The sequence below is a fragment of the Astyanax mexicanus genome, chromosome 7, assembly GCF_023375975.1.
Source record: "Astyanax mexicanus isolate ESR-SI-001 chromosome 7, AstMex3_surface, whole genome shotgun sequence".
Lineage (NCBI taxonomy): Eukaryota > Metazoa > Chordata > Actinopteri > Characiformes > Acestrorhamphidae > Astyanax > Astyanax mexicanus.
In genome coordinates this window covers 41,542,957-41,562,184 of record NC_064414.1, presented here as the reverse complement: position 1 = coordinate 41,562,184, position 19,228 = coordinate 41,542,957, and the positions used below count along the sequence as shown (strand labels likewise).

At 35.8% G+C, this 19,228-nt stretch overlaps 1 protein-coding gene and 1 long non-coding RNA gene across 3 annotated transcripts in view; one reads left to right on the top strand and one right to left on the bottom strand.

The window, feature by feature from the left end:
- Positions 1-4,751: 4,751 nt before the first annotated feature.
- LOC111195968 (uncharacterized) lies at positions 4,752-19,227 on the bottom strand. Its single transcript, XR_002651904.2, has 3 exons — positions 19,174-19,227; positions 17,508-17,571; positions 4,752-4,783 (listed from the first exon to the last, which is right to left on the bottom strand). It is a non-coding gene; the product is annotated as an uncharacterized LOC111195968 (long non-coding RNA).
- The window catches only part of LOC103037124 (regulator of microtubule dynamics protein 2), a 40,126-nt gene continuing 37,137 nt past the window's right edge, over positions 16,240-19,228 (top strand). The window contains exon 1 of one of the 2 annotated variants that reach the window (XM_049481522.1): positions 16,240-16,327. Coding sequence is in view for 1 of the 2 variants with exons in the window: in XM_049481521.1 (XP_049337478.1) it covers positions 16,784-16,818 (35 nt within the window). In the remaining variant the exon portion in view is untranslated. Of the gene's footprint in view, positions 16,328-16,770; positions 16,819-19,228 lie in introns of those variants that run through there. The other variant, XM_049481521.1, reaches the window with a different exon arrangement.

Here is a 19,228-nt window from a genome sequence, read left to right as displayed (position 1 = left end):
TATTTTGACAGCTTTATCTGCATGAACAGCTCTAAAAGGCACTTAAATTTGAATAACAGACTCAATTAAAGAATGATTTATTTATTTGTAACATTAGCAAGCTATGGCAGTTCCCTGATAATACAAAATATATAGATTGATCAAATTCATTAATAGTCTAAATATGTCTAATATGTCTTAACTTTATGGTTATGTATAATAATGTGTTTAGTGACATTTTTGAACTAGACTGTTTAAGGGACACTGTCATGTTCAGACTCCTCATAAGTGGGCATTATGACCATACCTGTCAAGTCTCCCGTTTTGGCCGGGAAACTACCGTATTTTACTCCTCTTTCCCGCCGTCCTCCCGTATTAGTATTTTCCCGTAAATTTCCCGTATTATACTAAATAAAAAAATATATAGGCCACAGGCGACAATTCACTGACCGCTGTGTGTCTCTTAACCAATCGTGGTGCCGGTTCAAGGAGAAAGTCCCGCCTTTAAGGAGAAACAGCCAATCAGCTTGCTGGTTTTGCGGAGAGCTGTTTAGTGTGGGGGAAGCCCCGCCCCTCCCCTCGCTGTGAGCTAGTCGGAGCAGCTGTCCTTAAAGCTAATCTGAATATACGGAGATTTTTCTAAACCCATTGTGTGTTTAATGAAATCCAGCTTGTTACTCAGTTAGCTTAACTTTAGAATTAGCTAGATAGATATTCAGGGTTTGAGAAAAAAAAAAAAAATATATATATATATATATATATATATATATATATATATATATATATATATATATATATATATATATAATGCCCTGCCCTTATGTGCCTGATCAGCCAATAACTATAATTTCCAAACTCTATTAGTTCAGGGCTAGTTTTAGGGTTTGTTAGAATTTGTTTAAATCTCAAGTATTGTGGTGTAATGTATTATTTAGAAGGGGTAGAAGAGATGGTTGAGCTGGAGAGAGAGAGAAAATGTGAAGAGGGCTGAAATTAACTGAACTGATCAGGAGTGGACTGAACGATAGAAAGAAGTATTAATGAAAGATTATTAATTGTGTAGGCCCCTTAGGACTATTATTTACTTATGGAATATATCTGATCCATGTCCTTCTTGTAAATTTGTGCACCCTTCAATTTCATATATATATACATATATATATATACATATATATATGTATATATATATATACGTATATATATATATGTATGTATATATATATATATATATATACATATATATATATATATATGTATATATATATATATATATATATATATATATATATATATACATACATATATATATACATACATATATATATGTATATATATATATGTCTGTATATATATATATATATATATATATATATATATATATATATATATATATATATATATATATATATATATATATATATATATGGGCTGTTGGGCTGTTGGGGCGGCGGAAAAAATCCCTTATTTTTAAGTCCAAAACTTGACAGGTATGATTATGACCTTAATGGCCATTTAGAGGGATTTTCTCACAATGTAAAAAATGTTTTTTAAGATTATTAAGCTTAGGTTGGCTTATAATGAATATTCTCTCATTTTTTGTCTTAATGGTGTTGACATTTAAAATCCTTCTGGGTCTTTTTTATTTTAGCACCACACAGATTACTGGCTGTGAATACAAGTAGTGGTCTAACCAGGTATCAGTCAGATATTAGAAATAGGAAAACTGGTAGCAGCTCTAAAAATCTTTGGATGTAATCTAGCCAGTAAATTAGCCAGTTAAGCACTAGTAGAGTTCTAGTAGAATTTTGTAGGGATAACAGATAACAATATTATACATACTTTCTTCTCTTCTTTTTTGTTCTCTTCTTTTTTGTCCAAGTTTGAACGATTGTGTCCTATAATGATGTCTTAGGCCTAAAAGTCATGAGGTGTTTCTCAATGTCAAGAACCCAAGAACCTAAGTCAGTTTTTGTGTTCTTGACATTGAGAAACACCTCATGACTTTTAGGCCTAAGACATCATTATAGGACACAATCGTTCAAACTTGGACAAAAAAGAAGAGAACAAAAAAGAAGAGAAGAATGCACTAGAATGCATTCTAGAATGCACTCACAAGAGCTCAAGGACAGAGGACCTACTGAGATGATGTGAATTTGCTATTTTATAATATAACTGATACTTCTATAGATTATAACAATAAAACCTGCCTTTCCAATCAGTAACTGGGACATTCCAGGATTTTGGTATTAGGGGATTAGGGGTGGTCACTTCTGAAAATTTGATCTTCAATTTGATCATTTTTAGTCATATTTTTTTAAATACAGGTAATAGACTATCAAAAAGTTTGAATCGTCAAGCTCAGGTATCGAAGCATTTTTTAAATTAGATTATGCAATATATTTGGTAACTTACAGTAACAGGGTTGTGAGTAACAGGGTTGTAAATCAAGGCTACGTTGTGGTTTAACCCAGGAACAGATGCTAACTGTAAAATTTAGCTATGTAGACAAGATCAAGGACATGGTTTTATAAGTATATAAAGAAAATTTTGACTCTATTCAATATTAGTCTTACAATATGAGTAACAGGGTTGCGTTCACTGAGTAACACACAACTTGGACAAACATATTTGGAAAAAAAACTTGAAAATTGTTCACTTACCCTTGGTCTCGCCATGTGGGCAGAAAATGTCCTTGTGATGTCACTTCCTTTGTGCCGGTAGACAAATATTTTTAACTCTTTCTCTGCCAGGTAAAATTCCTTATGGTAACAGGGCTGCGCGCATGTTGTGGGACACAACTTAATAGCATAAAAACTGCAACATGCAATATAATGTAGACCAAAGAAATTGTTTTCATAAGTAAAGGAGATGCATATAATACAACAATATACAAGAGGAAGTCATTTATTTAGAGCTCATTTTAATTGTTAAATTTGCCAAAGGAGTTGGTCACCCAATGTGTGGGACAAGAGAATTTTTTTGAGGTGATCCAAAGGTTTTCGGTCTTTCGAATAATATCTAAGGAGTTTATTTTTCCACCATATTTTATAGTTTGTCTTATAACAAGTACATTTTTCACAAAAAAAAAAGTCATTTAGATATTTTGGATATGTACATTTGAAATTTAAGTGGTGGGACAGGAAATGTACCAAAATCCTGGAATGTCCCAACTATCATTTAAAGCTAACCAGCTTAGCTAAGACTACCACAGGAGACTGTATAAGCCTCCCAAAATAACAAAATTAACTTTAATTGTTTGTATCAAATGAACCAAGATTTGACAATTTACCATACATTCTTTGCTCATTTTTGAAAACAGAATCAAAAGCACTGTTCATTTAAAAAACGTATAGTTGTTGGTCTGAACAACATATTTTGCCAGCATGTGAGGACTGAATTCACAATGAATGCTGGGTATTTCCATTTGTTTTCCTTGGAAAGCCACAATTCAATGCATACTCAGTTTTCAGGCAGAGCAAGAACACATACAAGAATTTTAACCATTACTTTTAAATATTATTTTCCTTGACAAAAGCTTAGGTGTATGATCAGTGTATTTGTGAAGAGAAGATTAAGTGTTTGTGGGAAATGATCGGATCATAAACAGCCACAGCAACCTGTCTGTTGGGTTGAGGAGGTTACTATTGTCTTGTAGTTTAAGGTAGGTTAATGGGAGTGTAGAGTATAAGACAAGGGAATGGGTCCTATGTGTAACCCCAGTTGTTAGGTGCAGGATTTATCCTCTTAATCCTTTATCCTCTTGCTGTATTATTTTACCTGAGCATTGGAACACAACTTGATATGACATGACGCAAGAACACGAGCACACAAAAACACACAAGAGCACATAATAATAAACGCTCCTTTTTGTTCATGAACCGTTACTTTTATTCAGTGGTTCTGTTATGGCTCGTAATGTGTTTTCTTTTTCTTTCAGTCTGCGCAAATGGCCGTATTTTTCTCCTATCGTTCGTCTGGTGTACATCAATAGCATCCAGAAGAACAGAGGGTCAGCCTGAGGTTCCTTGGATGTCTCACTACCGTCCAGGCCCCCTGTAACTCGCAGAGGAATGTGTGTTATGCAAGTGTTCTTGCCTTACTTAAAAAACATCACATAGTGAAAAAAAACACACTGTGCCAAGTTCAACCATTTTAATAGTCGTCCCGCTCCTTTGCATGCATACACACACAGTACATTCTCTTTGATTTCATTCAGTGGCTCGTGTCCATGTAAAACAAACCAGATGCTTCACATTTCTCTCCTCAGAGCCTACAGAGAGGAGCTCTCTATAGTAATCACTTTTGTTTCAAGCTGTTTTTCTTGTTTTCAGAATAAGAATAAAGAATAGGAACTCTTTCTGTTTCAGTGGTTCTCATCTCTGTATTACACAACAGTCTGTCTGCACACTGTCTTAGAGCTTTTAGAGCTACAAAGTTACAATATCTGGTAATAAATAACCATCTTTTTTTTAGCATTTATAACATTTCCCTCTCTTTTTCTCTCCTTTTCTTTCTCCTCCTCTCTCTCTATTAGTCTGGGTGCAGCTGTAATGGAGGGTAAGGAGCAGAGAAAGCCTGAAATAGCTGAGGGTGTGTAGGCAGAGGCCTGACCACTGGCATGCATAAGGAAACAGCCTCCACGGTTCTCCTCCACACACAGCAGTAGCAGAAGCAGAGCTGTACACAGGCCAGGGGCCCACATGCGAGTCCATAGTCCAACCCCACCCTCCACTATTCCAGTCCTGGTGCTTCAATACAGCTGCTCTGTTCTCCCAGAGGAACCACCAACATGGGCATCAAGAAACTGTAGAGGAATGACACTTTAAAATGTATGCAGTAATATATTACATATTATATTGGTTTTATTCATTTAAATGATTATTCCTGAATTAAAAAGAGATAGTTTGGTACCTCGCAAGTTCCAACTTTTTTAGTACTTTTGCATTGCATTTAATAAATAGTTTTATCAAATAAATTATTGTCTTGTTTTTGTTTTATTAAAGATCACCAATAATGTCTGTGACCAAGACTCAAGACTTTTGTCAGCTTGTTGTAGTATAGTTTTAGTTACACATCTTCTCAATTAAATCTTTACATATTGGTTTAAGCTTTAGCTGTTTTTAATCTTTACTCTGAGTATTCCAAATGCCTTTTTTAATTTTCACAGTTCGTAGTGATTTGGGACTATACATTTATTGTGAATGTTTTTATTTATTCAGATTTCTTAGTTGCTGTCTCTGAATAAATCTTATTTTATGTTATTTAACTGCTTTCCTTTAGTTTTATCTCATATCTTATTGTTTTATGCAAGCAAGCAATCATGAAAACATTCATACAGTATGAATAGATACTGTATGTCAAAAATATTGTATGATTTTTTATTAAGTATATTGAGTGAATGTTCAGAGATAGGCTTAGCGAATAACAAAACTTCATGTAAAATTCAATATTGTAGTGACTTTGGTAGAGACAACTGTACCATTTTACACACATATGCTGTATCTAGAAATATATTACACTACTATTTTACAGCAGATTTTTTTCAAATATTCCTTATAGCACAAATTACACTAGTGACACTGGTAATGCAAGGTTTATTTGGAGGAACATTTTAAAATATAATATTGTTGTTATCAGGGTAAAAGCTGGTAACTTTAAAAACAGTAAAATAAAAGATACATTTACAGGAGAAGGAAAAAAAACATTTAATTTTCAATAGAAGTCCCTGAAATAAAATTTTATTTTGCTTAATTTTCAAACATTTCTATTGGTACATTCATCAGAAAATCTGGATACAGTGTAAAGAAAAACGATTAGATTTATTATTAAATTAAGTGAAAAGCAGCAAATTTGGACAGTGTTTTTGTCTGGTGGTGACAACATATTTTCCTAATCCTCTAGAAAGAAAGACTTTCTACCCAATCAAAATGAAAAAATAATTATATTTAACATTTTATGTTTAGATAAAGGGCATTGTCACGCATGGCGCATAAGCGCACCTGTCTTTTTAATACTCATCTCTGCCTGCGATCTCCAATTTCCGGACTACGTTACCCAAAAACCACCCCACTCTGACATCACTCCCTCACACAATCACATGTCACTGCACAGGCACTGCCAGGAAGTCAATCACCAGAATATTGAATTCACCTGCCCATACCCAAATAAATACACCCTCACGTAACACACTTTGCTTGTTTTCCTCGTAGGACACGTTTATCCCATTGCTTTTGTTTACTCTTTCTCGTGTGTAACCATGTTTTGTTTTCCGACTTGCCTGCTTGTGTATGAGCTTTGGACTGTTTCCTCCTTATGGTATGTTTATTCTCCATTGCTGCTATATACAGGTATTGACCCTGAACGTTTTGACCATTCCCTGTACTGGCATTTTCTTTAATGAATCATTTTATTTGTATCTGTGCGTGTCTGAGCCCTGTCCCGCCATGACAGGCACAAACAAATCTAATGAGAAATCTGGAAAGGTGTAACAGACGAGATGTTGCATAGTAAGTGCGTTCTTCTAGAGCAGGTAAAATGCAACATTACACACAGTCATGCACAAGTAATTAGTTCAACCAAAAGCTTATTTATAATTGGCCAAATTGCTGTATAATGTTGTTTGTGCTTTGGGGAGACGTGACTTCACTCTATAGGTGTTGCATCCCTTCTCGTTCCTTACCGTAGAACGTCCTGACTGTAGAAGATGGTTTAGTGGTGAAGTGTTTAGTGTTTCTAAAGACGTTACAGACTCGACACACCCTAACACTGCAGCGCAGAGAAACCAAGACAAGACCTTAAAATGACTGAAGCTTTTTTTTCCTAACTCACCTCCAGACAGGGGTTTAGCCACAGGATGTGCCAGCCAGCCAGCCTCACACAACCATCAGCATTTTCCCCAGTGTGAGCAACTTCAGATTAAAGCTGTAATTGGCTTATCACACTTTCATTGGCTGAGAACAAGGTGGTGTGTGTGTTTCTGGTTAGGTGCAGGTTCATAAACAGTGACAGTAAGCAGTTTTTTTTCTGTTCTTTTTTTTTTTGTCTTAACAGGAAACGGTTACCAAAAACCCATTTAGCGATTTCATAAACATTAGAGGCAGCAGACCTTCCCTCTCCAGCAAGGGTGAGGAGAAATGATGCTCCAATGACAGTAATGCAAGCGCCATCTGCTGGTAACTATCTGGCTGTGCTCAGTACCCTGCATATGGAAGCACAGGCTGGCTTGAATCTTGCTTAACTAATTCTGTTTATACATTATTTACATCAGTAACTAAAAAAAAAGAAAATTAGAGATGTACCTTTAACGTATGTCTTTCTTTTATGAACAGTTTAAATGTTGGACCACATATAAGATTCTGGATTCTGCTGCATGATATAGACCATGTGACAAAAAGTACAAATATAAATAAAAGAACAAATATTCTGTTATGAACAAGAATTTACACTTAAACCTACATTTTACCAATTTTATCTTTTTATTGTCTTAATAAAAATCTGTTGTTTGTACACTTTTTATAAATAAATGTTTAGAGTGAAAACAACAATTGTTTCTTTATAAATGCAAGTGGATAAATATTAAAATTTTGGTTTAATAATATGGAAAGTAAAATCCTTTAAGTATTTTCCACCCTGCTTCTGTAGCTTCTCAAAAGGGCTTTAGTAGTGTGCATAAAAATTATCACAAATAGTTGCTCAGCTCAAGTGGCAGCATTATAATGATAAGAAGTGTCTTGATGGTTACCAAGTAGCCAAGTTGAAACCCAGTTTGTTAATACGTTGTAGTTAAGTGGATGGTAGATGGGTGCTATAGTATCCCTGGTGGCTGATATGTCGTTGCTAAATGGATGGTAGATGGGAGCTACAATATAGCAAGTGCTATTTACTTAGTGTGCAAAAGTGTTACTTAGTAGTTGCTAGGCAAGCACTTGCTCTGATCCCAGGTGGTTAATATGGTATTTCAGGTGGTGTCTCAGGAGTTGCCAAGTGTTTTTGATGAGAGGCAAAGTTTTGATGAGTCTATTCCTATAGAGAAAGAAGGTTAAAATAAAATATATAAAATATTTTATTTTTGAGCAGTTGTTTTAATAACAAGACATTACTAATAAAATCTCTGTAAATCTGGGTGTTTCTATGGACCCAACCTGATTTATCAGCAGTCCAGGGATTAATTTCCCCAAATCATCTTAACATTAAGAACATCTTAACATGGAGAGAGAGTGCACAGTGTGAAGATCACTCATCCATATAAGAATAATCTTAGTGATAAAAAAACTTTTGGGAAACCCAGTCCAGATTGGTTAAGGTGTTTTTTGGCACATTTTGCACATCTTAATGCTAATTGATCATCACTTTCAATGTAACACCTTATGTTAATATCATTTCTGAGCATGTGCATTCCTCATATTTTAATGAATACACTTCTTATTCCGTGTGTAGTCTTAACATTGTGTATACTCTCTGTAAGGGCTCCTCCAGATTAGGGGGTTGAACCTAGGTCTTACTGTTCACAGCAAAGCTTCCTAACTGGGTGAGCTACCTAGTAAAGGTAGTTAATAGAACCCAAATGCAGAGTAGACAAGACTAAGAGCAAATTGGGTCAAACTAAAATAATGTGGATCCTGAAAACAAGTGGAAACCAAAATAATTGCCCACACCTAATGTGGGGATTTTGGCGGGAAAAGAGCATAGGATGCCAGGGGGAAAGCTGGCTTTCCCAGGAGAAATGAAAAACGGACAAAATAAACAAAATGGCTCCTCCAATAAAAATAAGAAAACTAAGAAACTGAAAGGTGGAAACAGAAAGAGAGAAGAAGAAGGCACAACCTTCCTTCCACAGTTAAATCTAACTTTTGAAACATAAACGTTTTTTACTATTCTTTTCTCTTTTCTTTTGGTAAAAGGAAATACAGGAAAGAGGTCCAAGAGACCCAACAGTTCGAAATAAAGAATAGCAGCCACTTGGCTGCTCACACAAACTCACACACACACAAAGACACAGCCAGTGTATCCCAATTCAGGGGCTGCATCCTTCAAAAGACGAGTTCTACGAAGATGTGTCCTTCGAAGGATGAGTAGGCTGCGATGGCAGTACCCTACGGAGTATTTCCTGTTTAAGATTCTACCCTACCGAGGTCAGAGCTGAGAAATGAGCCAAAGATTTTGATTCTCGTTTTGCTTCAGACAACAAAATAAAGTCCAGGTAAATTAACTGTGCAATTACTTCAATGTTTTAAATGTGAACGGGTGGAACTGAACATAAACAAATACAAGAGCATTTGAAATGAAGTTGGAATGAATTAGAACAAAGTGTTATTTATTTATTTTTATATTATTTATATTAGTTATATATATATATATATATATATATATATAATACACTAACTTTATATATCTATAAACTACATATACTACATAATACAGCTGACTCCTCTGCTGACTTCTTTGCTGAAATAAGCCGACATGCAATGAATCTTGGGATACTGTAAGCTGTGAAGGATGAAGGATGCACCCGGTGGGTTTTTCGTTTCCGAGGAAAAGTAGGCCGCATTTGCCGACCGCATTCGAAGGAGCCTTTGAAATGGACAATCTAGTCGCATCGCTGTGAGGTAATCGACCTTCAAATGAGTCCTTTGAAGGATGCAGACCGTGAATTGGGACACACTGAGCAACTGCTGGTTGGTCCTGAAGACAGCATGCATCCCGGTGGCCTCCAATTACAAGATGTCCCTAATTGTGCTCTCATTCTAGTAAATACATTTTAAGTTAAAATATATATAATTTAGGGTTGCCTCTGCTGTTAAACATAGTGATAGGTCAATTTTGACACCCAAGATAATGCAAGAGGCCTAACCTTTTAAACATTCTCACCTTTCAAATATAAAAATAATTTCTCCATGTTATTTTGGTTGGTTTTATTGAAATGTTGGCTCAAATTAAATGGTTTGAATTATGTCAAAAAGTTAACAATTACTTACAATAAGAAGCAACTGTCTGATTCTGATTTCTATAGAACATTTTAGATTTAAAGGATAAGTAAATAATCAGCAACATAGAAATGCATGCACGTACACAGGCATGTATGTGTGTAGATGCACGTACACAGGCGTGCATGCACACACGTTTAGCGGCGGCAAGCGTACGTGTTGGAGGGCCAGACACAGATTTCATGGCTGAGTATCCTCAGTACAGTAAAGCTTTAGGAAGTGAGGTGCTGCAGGTACACACAGACACACGACAAGCACCAGTGCACCCAGCCCGATGTTTATCTGCTGCTGGTGGAATGCAAGGCCAATGCTGTGTCACATACAGTTACAGCCTTCAGACAGTATGCTGCCCATAGACGAGAGAGAGCCAATCAGATCCTCACTCTGTCAGCCCTGTACAGGCCCTCTGCCAATGGGACTCTAGGGTGTGTTATGTCATCATGAGGGCACAGGGTCAGGTCAGGACAGTTAAATTTTTCTTCCAAGAAAATCAGCTTCATCTATCCATTTTTCAATGTGTGATTTTAAATTGCTGCAACAAAACAATTTGTGTATAGTCTTACAGTATACTGTACATCCTGGAGTGGGAGAAAAGAAAAAGATTCTGCATTAATTATATGCTGTTTTTCAAATCTAAAATAAAAAGTCATTTGAATCTTTGACAATGTTAAGGTCCTTGTATGAAACTCTGATACTACCTTCTCCTTTCCTGCACATATAACACAGTGGACCAACACCAGCAGATGACATGTCTTTCCAAACCATCACTGATTGTAGAAACTTCACACTAGACCTCAAGCAGCTTGGACTGTGTGTCTCTCCACTCTTCTTCCAGACTCTGTTCCCTTGATTTCCAAATTAAATCAGTGATCAGTGATGGTTTGGAGAGTCATGTCATCTGCTGGTGTTGATCCACTGTTAAATTCAAGACCAAAGTCAGCGAAGTGTTTTCTCAGAAAATCTTACAGCACTTCATGCTTTCCTCTGCTGACAACTTTTACGGAAATGCAGATTTCATTTTCCAGCAGGACTTGGCACACTGCCCACACTGCCAAAAGGACCAATTGGTCTTATATGATATTCAAATCTGAGATACTGACCTGTATGCACACATTATGGAACGAATAAATACATTGTTTAGAATGCCTCGCATGTGTTGCAATCTCTCCCTTACATCCCAACAAATTTGTGTCCAAGTCCTAAGAGTAGATGATTTGGCCTTATTCCAGCTGTGTACTTTCTAAACTGTCTTTCCATCTCCACTGTTTACCAACAGTTAACTTTCCCTGTGATTAGATGCGATTAGGCAGGTTTTATTTTCCAATGTTGGCTTCAGTTATATAAAACAGTAGGGTTTTGAACTACAGTATTAATGTTAGTGTCAGTTTGGGCCACTAAAATACCAAAACAATGTCAATGTGGCATTTCCACCTTTAATTTATATATAACTGAATAGAAACTGGAAGGCAGATGCTTTTCTCTTCTATTCCAATTCTATTCTATTTCCATGTTTATCTGCTGCGTAAAACTTAAACATTCAGTAGATATAGTATAATAGTATAGTTTATAAATATAGACATCTAAAAATCAGTTGCCATTAAGAAGTGGGTACTATTTGTAGTTTTCAGAGCTTCACAAAGTGCAGTGCAATACTATGTTTGACCATAATAAACCTGGGGGCAGTGTTGCCCCTGCTTTTAACAATTTAAGGGCTTAATACTGTAGCTCAGATCAGGGGACCTTAGGTTTCATCAGGAGAGAAAATGTATCATACATCATACTACAATAGTATACATGCCTTATACATGCATTATAACACAAAGATAATTTACACCTGTTGCACTGACAATTAGTTTTCTGTCATTCCTTTCCAGCAGAGGTATACAGGTAAATATTTTATGATTCTGTAGACATTCTATAATTTCTACTAAACATACAGACAGTGGAACATATTAGGTTTCACTTAACCTTTAACTGAAATAGATAGTATAGAGGTAACGAGTTTTAAATTGTGGATATGTGTTTATTTGTTGGAAGGGTTCAAATATACAGTGTAGCTTAAATTTACTATCTACTGTAACTGTACTTTTGGAGATCACTAGCTGTAGATATAGCGTACAGTTTTCTCTCAACTGGTAAAATCTATTATTATACTGTGATACTTCTTTCGATATCTATATAAAAAGCAAGCCTCTTTTATGTGCTAATCATTCCATCAAAATGTTCTATTAAAACCTGAGGACTGTGGACGTTTTCTGATGTGCTGATAGTTATGGATGGTTTTACCCACCTCTTCACATTGATTTTCAACTGTTTCAGCTCTAGTGTGTCTGAATAAGATGAGTCATGGTTGTGTGTGTATGTTTTTTGCTGAAGCGTGAGGCCAGGAGCAGCTGTGGGCTTTGGATAATATATTTGCCTTTAGGATGGTGTGTAATCTGCAGGCTTTGACCTGAACAGAGCTGAGCCACGGATGGATGCATGACTGTTATCGCCTCATCTCTTCTGACGACTGTTGGTTTAGCCTGAGAACGGTGGGCAAGCACCAATAGTGCAGAGTCTCCCTCTCCCCCACACTGTATGACTGTGTGTGTGTGTGTGTGTGTGTGTGTGTGTGTGTGTATGTAATGTATTTCCAGGTAGAGACAATCCTTCATGTGGGTTTGGAACAATACGGTGTTCTCTAGGAGAGAGGGACTTCGAAGAAACTGCACGTAGCAGCCGTAGCAGAGCCCGCGAGAACACCCCCCACCTCTATGTGGCCCACACAGTACCCACCCTGCTCTTCCATAACATGCAGGCTCACTTTGAGCTTTTCAACAATCTGCTGTTTCCAGAAATAGCTGCTGTTGCATAAGTTCAATACTCTTTTATGTTCTTCTGGGAATATATATTGTTGTGCAAAATAGTTGAAATGATTTATATGGACAGTAAACATGTATCTGCTTGTAAAAAAAAAAGCACTTTAAACAGTGAAAAGCAAAAATTTCTGCTTAAATGCTTAAACTGTCTCGTATTGTTAATAGTGGCCCTGGTAAAAAAAAATAAATAAATAAAAAAAAAAATATTTATATATATATATATATATATATATATATATATATATATATATATATATATATATATATATATATATATATATACTTAATTGTGCTTAAAACATATTGAGAAATGTTTAAGTATGCTGTAAATATACTAACAGATGTACTTGTACTTACTTAAAATACATTAAAGTACATTAATATTATGCTTTCATCATATGTTTTGAAAGTAAACTTTGATCATACTTTTTAAAAAGTTCAATATAGTGTATTTAAAAAATAGATTACTATGAAGAACACTTGTACACATGTAACTCAATAAACTTTTAAAAACAACTGTTACAGTAGTACACTTAAAGTACAATGTATCATGTAACTTTTTAGAATGTAAATTAAATTACTACTACTAATTAAAAAAATAAAGTAAATTTGAAACATGCTAAAAACAAAACAATAAAGTACAGAATGACAAAATATATTTTTATACCCAACAAAGTATACAAGAAGTACATACATGAAGTAGTATGTTTAAATGTTACTTAAGTATATTTAAAATAGTTCAATTTTAGTACAGTTAAGAACACTTAGCACAATTTAAGTAAGACTTTTGTACTATTTTTTATACAATTAAAGTACAGAAAAAGTTTTTCCATTTTATCACTCTTTAAATATACTGATTAATAATGTGGCTACAATTACACTTTACTGCACTATAGCATAATACTGCTTAGTATACTTTAATCTACTTTTTTCACTGGTGGGGAGTAATCAGAAGATTAACCAAAGTCCAAAATGCATTTTAGAGTGAACAAAAGAAGAGAAAATCATTCACCAAGCGATGAGGTTTCCCAGATTACTTTTACCAAGATCTTAGACTTAAAGAGCAACTTTATGCAATAAGTTTACTTCAAAATATTCACTGTAAAACCATTGTGATGCTTGACCAATTCCAGGCTCAGCATGCTGCACACTGCACTATGTGTCTCTGGTGAAGTGTGCAGGAACATTGCATAATGCTGCATTATTACACTACTCGTCTACTACGTGTCTTTTGGTACCTGGTCCCTGGTTCATTTTCCATTAGCACAGCTCCCCCTAGAAATGTAGCCATCACAATGCCATCTTCAGATTTGTGACTCAATAACAACGAAGACTGCTAAAGGGAATTAATTCCAGTTGTCTGCACTGCGTTGCAAAGATGGATGATTATTTTAGGCCAACCAGCACTCTGCAAGGTTCATGCATCACATTTTAGGCCATACTCAGGACTACTGGAACCCAGAGTAAGTAGGAACTGGTTCCTGGAACCAAATTTTCCTAATGGAAAAGCAAGCGAGAAAAGTCAAGTATAGTCAAGCTGAGTGGTAAAGGTACTATACTGTCTCAAAGTGGAAAAAACTAAAACTTCCTCACAACTCTCAGCAGCCATGAACTCTTCTAAGCAGCTGATCACTACACTGAAATTTAAAATAGTGGATTGCCATAAAGCAGGAGAACACTATAAGGTACAAAACAGCATCTTTAGGTAGTTTACTACTAATGTTACAAATAAAAAGCAGTTAAAATGTCATATTGGGATCTGGAGGACCAAGAAACAGGTGGTTTGAAAGGTCCAAGAAGCAGCACTAGCTGAATTAAAACAACCATGTGGTATTATCATATATCACATTAATTTATTTAAATTACAACAAGACACACCTGGTAGGTCCCAGTGTGTTATATACAGTTTGGTAACTTTGAATCTGTTGCTTTAAACCTTATCCCAGGAACATTGTGTGGACAATCTGATATCTGCATCAATCTCTATCTGACAAAGTCATCACATTGAGTTATTGATGTAGTAATGGGTTCTTTGAAAAGTAAATAGATAGTGAGGGTGCACTGTGGTGTGGGGGAAATGTGCAAGTGTGGCGGGTAGATGCATGCAGAGATAACAGCTCACAGTGCATGTTATAACAGACAGATGATAATGATGTGATGAGTCTTTATTTCCTTTTTTGTGTCTGCGGGGCAGGTGGTGTTAATGGTGGGGAGTAATATACTCCACTCCTGTACCTATGTGCCACTTTTCAGTTATTTTTTTTAAATTAATAAATCTACAGTATCTCCCAAAAATGAGTACACCTTTCACATTATTATATATTTTCATGGGACAACACTGAAGATATGACACATTGAAACAATGTAAAGTAGTCAGTGTAACAGTATATAACTTGGCTGTGCACTCAAAATAACTCAACACACAGTCATTAATGTCTAAACCACCAGCAAATGCAGTGCTAAAGAGTGCAGATCTGAGAAGGATGACTGTAGAAATACTAACTATTGTATGTACAAGATATTATACAAGTTGGAAACACTCAGCCAGCGAGAAAGACAAACTGTGATCTTCAGCTGAGAATTTAGACTGAGCATGGTGCATGGTGGTGGTAGGATCATGCTTTGGGGCTGTTTAATGCCAGTGGAACTGGTGCATAGCACAAATAAATGGAATAATGAAAAGCGCTATCTATATGGTATAACATTAAACCATAAACTATATCAGGCATGTTAAACCTTTGTGGATACAGGTTTTCATACCAGTCAAGCAGGAAAATTCTTCATAATTAGTTTGGACTGAAGCACGTCTGTCACTTTGGATTTGAGGAGGCCCTTGTTTGCTACACTGTGAATAATGAAAAAAATACACACTGAAGTTCGATTTGAGCAACCAGAGCTTCCAGACTGAGACACTCCTGTACACATTATATTGTAATTGCATTTCACACTATCTTAATATTTGGTTCGGATCCAATTAGCAAAAATTTGATTCATGTGGTTTATGGCTGACAATCAGAAATCAATCTGGATAGTAGATACAATATAAACATGCCAAAAATCTGATTTGGGCTGTCAGTCTAAACGTAGCCTTGGACACAACTGGTTTATTTCAGCAGAACAGCAACCTTAAACACACATCAACTGTAGATGTAGAATGGATAAATTCAGCTAACATTCCCAAAGTCCTATACATTCTATATAAATTATGATAAATTTTGTAATGAGTATTTTAATATTAATATTCTCAATATTAACATTTATTTTTCACAAGTAGAACCTTCTCTACTTGAAATACAATTCCTGCAACATATGAAGATAAGCAGATGTGTCCAGGCCCTAAAAAATAACATTAGTAGCCAGTCAGAACAGCCTTGCATGAAATGACAACACAGTTCAAGGTTGATCAGATTAACTATGTGTTCTTGAACTGCAGTCCGGCACACTGTTTTGCTCTGAAGAGAGAGAAGACCTCCAACACACAGCACAATCGTCTGCTCTTGTAAAGTAAGTTTTGGGTGATTTTCTATTCTTGGGTTCACTGCTAACTTATATTTACATAAACAATGTGTATAGATAGTAATTCGTTTGTATATTTTATTTTGTGTTTGTGTACATGTAAGTATTCGGTCATTGAGCAGTTTGAATATAGATTTATGCTATACTAAACTGAAGAACGCAGAGTACAGAGAGTAAAGTTAAAAACACATTTTGTTTCATAACCAGCTGCTGTCTGTTTAAAGTCATTGTCAATTTTACAAGATGTTCATTGAATTATTGCTATAAAGTGTTGTTTCAGGCATGCTGCTCTGACTCAGGTAACAGTTAATGAGTGACTGTAATGAACTTTGCCTTTTTGCTTTGGTAGTTAGGTTTGGAAGTTTAACTATGATGTGGTATGACTCTCATAATTAACTCTAAGTGAAGACATAGGGATCTTCAGGTCAAGCAAGATCAGTTTTCATGGACATAGGAGCTCAAATGCTGCACTTGTTATTGTGAGTGTGTATTATCTATTTTATGTGACACCAATAGCAATAAATTTCACTGCCAATCATCCAATGTCCAAAAGGCACTTTAACTACATCGCAGGGTGATATTGGGTTAAGTAAGGTGGCAGATTAAAGATAAAGAGGGATAAGAGGGATGAAGATTGGTGACACTGTGATTTGTTTTGCTTAGGGTTTGCTTATGTGATTTATAAATTAATAAATGCTTTTGATGTAAAATTGCCATTGTTTGTGTGGCTACATCTGAATAGGCTAACGGAAAGTGTGTTGGCACTAGAATTCATGTTTTATAATGTGAACTGGGCTAAGTGCTTGTTCTTTGGTTGGAAAGTGAGCTGATAAGCTAAATTAATATATTGCCAACGATAATTTTTGTCCGCAATCATTTTTTATCAGATTCTGATAATAAGCTGTTGTTAATATGGGTTAACGGTGGAAGGTGAAAGAAGAGGTCTATCATGTGATAGGAAAACAAGGGTTGTGCTAATGTTGACGACAAATAGGAACAAGTTACTTACTTTCTTAAAAGTCATTACATAAACACATTAACTCTCCATTTAAAGATATGTTTATATTAAAAATACACTGATCTTGACCTAATTAATTACAAATCTAAACTCTACATGAAGATGACATTAAAAACCCACCAAACAAATATTGTGAATAGTAATACTCACTATTGTGCATGACAACAGCTCTGTCTGGTCAATGAAAGGGCTCCACAATACCTCTGAAGGTGTCCTGTGGTGTAGAACAGGGGTGTCAAACTCATTTTGGCCGAGGGCCACATTGGCATATTGGCTGTCCTCCGAGGGCCAGATGTAACTTATAAATATAAGAAAATGTAACCAAATGTAATATATGTAAATGAATGTAATTACTCCTTAATGTTAAATAACTCTCAATATATTATTTATTCAATCAAATATTACAGTTGCATGGAAAAAATGTTTGCTTGTTGCTCTATTAACATAAATCCTGTTATGAAATCCAAAAACTCCATCAATCAAGAACCAAACTATACAAGTGAATAGAAATGACATAAAATACAAGTTATATTAACTTTGATCAAAACGTTTGATACTGAAAAGAGGCTTAATTAATATAAAATCAAAAATTGTGAGCTGTGACAGATTTAGCATTTCCTCATCCAACCACTAGTGGGAGCTGCAGCAGCACAAGCCCACAGTCTTTACTGAGTCAGAGCTACAGCCCAGCCACGGGCTACAGGACTCAGCTGAGCCAGTCTGGAGCGTTTTTAAAATTTTAAGTTCTTCTGTGTATGAAATAAAATAACCCCACTAACCGGATAATACAGCTCTCTACAGTTCATATTTCAGCCCAAGCAGCTAACAGCAGCAGTTTAGAGCAGCCATCCCGGAGTCACTGCTCGGATTACATTATAAACAGGTCAGTTAGCGCGCTGCTAACCTCAGGATGTTTATAACTACGGAGTTTAGTGGACACACCACGGCTGCAAGGTTAGACTGTTGAAGAAATCAGTAAAGGCTGGTTAGATAAGTGATTCACCTCCTCGTCCTTTGCTGAGGTGAAACTGCGACTAGCGATGTCACAGTGATGTTTATTAACCTCATTAAAACAGATTTTATCAGCTATTGTCTTATAAATATTTACACATAATTTATATCTCTTCTAAAAAGCGTTTATTTTCGTCAGTAACACAAAATGCATACCGGTCTTTCGCCTTGAAGCACAGCCGTCCGTCTGCATCAACTTTTCTTTTTCTGGATATTATGGGATAAACATGTCTCAATTCCACCCGCGAAGTTACACCTTCCCTCCGGCAGGGTTTCCACATCAATGACTACACTGCCGTGTAGTGGCAGTAAGCCGTAACTTTGCGGGTAATACAATCGACAAGCATTGTGGGAAATGTATTTTTTGGTCAAAGAACGCTTCTGACCTATTTATTATAGACACTAAGATTTTACAAGCTCTCGCGGGCCACATAAAAAGACGTGGCGGGCCACATTTGGCCCGCGGGCCTTGTGTTTGACACATGTGGTGTAGAATCAAGATATTAGTAGCGGACCCCATAAATCAAAGTTAAGATGGAGATCTGGGTCCTTCATTAATTGTGAACCATTAAACATTTAAAACCATTAACAGCTGCCGGTAATAACATATCCTACTATTTTGTATGATTTATGCAACCATATGTAAACCTTAAACTAGGTCCCACATGGCATGGATTTGGAGAATATGGATTTTCAACACATTATTATGTATTAAAAATTAAATGGCAGATGTTGATATTGTAATGAAATGTTTGGCCCTCAACCCCTTAACATTTTACACACAATAATGAGAAGTTGGACATACTGTATCTTGCTGCTTTTCTCATGTTTCACACCAGAGGAAGTGACATCACTGGGTG